The sequence below is a fragment of the Geospiza fortis genome, unplaced genomic scaffold, assembly GCF_000277835.1.
Source record: "Geospiza fortis unplaced genomic scaffold, GeoFor_1.0 scaffold218, whole genome shotgun sequence".
Lineage (NCBI taxonomy): Eukaryota > Metazoa > Chordata > Aves > Passeriformes > Thraupidae > Geospiza > Geospiza fortis.
In genome coordinates this window covers 878811-881903 of record NW_005054524.1, presented here as the reverse complement: position 1 = coordinate 881903, position 3093 = coordinate 878811, and the positions used below count along the sequence as shown (strand labels likewise).

General features: G+C 52.5%; 1 protein-coding gene across 1 annotated transcript in view; it reads right to left on the bottom strand.

The window, feature by feature from the left end:
* The window catches only part of FTSJ3 (FtsJ RNA 2'-O-methyltransferase 3), an 8999-nt gene extending 5942 nt beyond the window's left edge, over window positions 1–3057 (bottom strand). The window contains exons 1-6 of the mRNA XM_005429124.2: window positions 2920–3057; window positions 2735–2840; window positions 943–989; window positions 725–804; window positions 516–615; window positions 59–253 (exon numbers count right to left, since the gene is read on the bottom strand). Coding sequence (XP_005429181.1) covers window positions 59–253; window positions 516–615; window positions 725–804; window positions 943–989; window positions 2735–2840; window positions 2920–2986 — 595 coding nt within the window. The 5' untranslated portion in view covers window positions 2987–3057. The remainder of the gene's footprint in view (window positions 1–58; window positions 254–515; window positions 616–724; window positions 805–942; window positions 990–2734; window positions 2841–2919) is intronic.
* Window positions 3058–3093: the final 36 nt, after the last annotated feature.

The following is a 3093-nucleotide window of genomic DNA, read 5'->3' as shown; positions in this document are numbered from 1 at the left end:
CCAGCAGCAGGTTCTCCCAGCCCCATCCCAGCCCCTCCAGGCTCCCCTGGCTGCTCACCCTGGCACACCACAAAGATCTCAGCAGACTCGTTGCGGGAGGCCTGGGGCTTGGTGGCCTGGACCTTCTGGAAGAACTGCTGGAAGATCCACATGAGGGGCTGGTAATCCCGGGAGCGGAACACCTTGGTGATGAACCAGCCACCCTTGCACAGGAACTCACAGGCCAGCTTCAGGGCCATGAGGGTCAGGTTGGCTGCAGCAGGAGAGAACAGAGAGTGAGCGAGGGAGGGAATGACCCTTCCCTGGAAGGGCAGAGACAGGCTGGAATGGGTTTCCCAGAGAAGCTGTGGCTGCCCCATCCCCAAGGCCAGGTTGGACAGGGCTTAGAGCACCCCGTGACAAGGGAAGGTGTCCCTGCCCATGGCAGGGGTGGCACTGGATGGGCTTTAAGGTCCCTCCCAAGCCACAGCAGCCCAGAACTCTCTAGCAGCAGTGAGTTGTCCCTGTGTCCCCACCCTGGGAGTAGGCATCGTGCACCCAGCTGGCTCCCACGTTGGGCGCTCCATCATTCAGCACCACGTCCACCTTCCACGTCTGCAGCTCCTTGCGCAGGGCCTGTGGGACAGGAACACCCATTTGTCCCTCAGGAGGACCCCAGCCCACCCCCTGTGACCCCTCTGCCACCACAGGGACCTGCAGGGCCCCAGGTGACCCTGGGCAGTACCTGGCGGCACTTCTCAGTGGTGATGTCCTCCTGCAGGGTCACCACGTTGGGAATGGGCTTGATGGGCACCAAATCCACCCCTGGTTGAGGAAACACATCAAAGCCCCTCAAAAGGGGCACCAGCCCATCCCAAATTGCTTCCCCACCCAGCCCCCTCCTGCCAGGATCCCCTCTGTCTGTCACAGCCAGGGACTGTCCCCAGCTCCTGCCAAACTCACCGATGATCAGGCTGGACACCGGCATGAACTTGGAGGCCACCTGGAGCCTGGCAAGAACAGAGAGAAGCAGAGCTACAGCAGGGCCCCAGCAGAGCTCTCAGGCTGGCACTGTGCTCCCAGGAGCCCAGCAGAGCTCTCAGGCTGGCACTGAGCTCCCAGGAGCCCAGCAGAGCTCTCAGGCTGGCACTGAGCTCCCAGGAGCCCAGCAGAGCTCCCAGGCTGGCGCTGAGCTACGACCGGGCCAGCTGGAGCTCTCAGGCTGGCACTGAGCTCCCAGCAGAGCTCCCAGGCTGGCACTGAGCTCCCAGCAGAGCTCTCAGGCTGGCACTGAGCTCCCAGCAGAGCTCCCAGGCTGGCACTGAGCTCCCAGCAGAGCTCTCAGGCTGGCACTGAGCTCCCAGCAGAGCTCCCAGGCTGGCACTGAGCTCCCAGGAGCCCAGCAGAGCTGCACAGGGAGCACAGGGACACGACCGGGCCAGCTGGTGGTGATAAACTTTAAATTGACAGAAATAAACTTTAAAGAATTTAGGGATTTTAGAGGAGCTAAGATTTTAGTTAGAGATAAGCTTTATTGGAATTAATTAAAATAAGCAGACAGGCCTTGATGAAGTTAAAAGTTAGTAGTTAACTAAGAATTGATTGCTTGTCAATAAAATGTTTGGTTAGCTGGGTTTATAATGAAGAATATAGAAACTGATCAATAGCTTTTAGGAACATCAGACAATTGTAGGGAGATAAAAGGACTCTGTAATCACCTGTAAATCACAGTGTGTATTTGGGAGCTATCCCTCAATAAACAAACACTTTCTAACTCTGGATATTGGTACCAGATCAATATCCCTGCTGGGAATGGGATGTACCAAAGTTATGAATATGCATTTGTATTTTGGGTATTCAATACTTGTGCAGATAAAAGAGCTCTGTAATCACCTGTAAATCACAGTGTGTATTTGGGAGCTATCCCTCAATAAACAAACACTTTCTAACTCTGGATATTGGTACCAGATCAATATCCCTGCTGGGAATGGGATGTACCAAAGTTATGGACGTGCTTTTGTATTTTGGGTATTCAGTACCTGTACAGATAAAAGGAGTCTGTAATCACCTGTAAATTAATACTTGTACAGATTAAAGGACTCTGTAATCACCTGTAAGTTGCAGTGTGTATTTGGGAGTTATCCCACAACAAACATTCACTTTCTAACTCTAAACTGTTAGAGTTTTTGTCTGTCACAGCTGGATATCGGTACCAGATCAATATCCATATTGGGAATGGGATGTACCAAAGTTATGAACATGCATTTGTATTTGGGGTATTCAATACTTGTATTGAATTGATATCTATGGATATCAAAATCCATATATCAATATCCATATTGGGAATGGGATGTACCAAAGTTATGAACATGCATTTGTATTTGGGGTATTTAATACTTGTATAGATAAAAAGACTGTAACCACCTGTAAATTGCAGTGTGCATTTGAGAGTTATCCCACAATAAACATGCACTTTCTAACTCTAAACTGTTAGAGAGTCTTTGGATATCAGTACTAAATCAATATCCATACTGGAAATGAGATGTACCAAACTTATGAATATGCATTTGTATTTTGGGTATCCAATATTTGTACAGATAAAAGGACTCTGTAATCACGTGTAAACCACAGTGTGTATTTGGGAGCTATCCCACAATAAACACACACTTTCTAACTCTAAACTGTTGAGTTTTTGTCCACCACATTTGGCTATGAGTACCATGTTTTCAATAGCTCAGGGGCCTGTCCCACTCACCAGCCGCCGGGGGCCGCACACAGGTCCAGCAGGGCCCGGGCCTTCTGCAGGAACTGGAATTTCCGATTGAGCTGCAGCAGCTTGAAGGAGGAGCGGGAGCGGAAGCCTGGGGGCAGCAGGAGGGTGGCTCTGGGGGTGCCCGGGGCTGCAGCCCCCCCGTCCCCAGCGCCGGGCACGGCCCTCACCCGTCTCCTTGGCCAGGTGGTAGAACTTGTCCCGCCGGCTCTTGCCCAGTTTGCTTTTCTTGCCCATGGCGGTGCTGGGACGGCCCCTGGGGGGGGCTGGGATGTGCTGTCAGCCGAGGGCTCGGGCCTGGGGGGGACACGGGGCTCAGGGGGGGCCCGGGGGCCCCGAGGAGC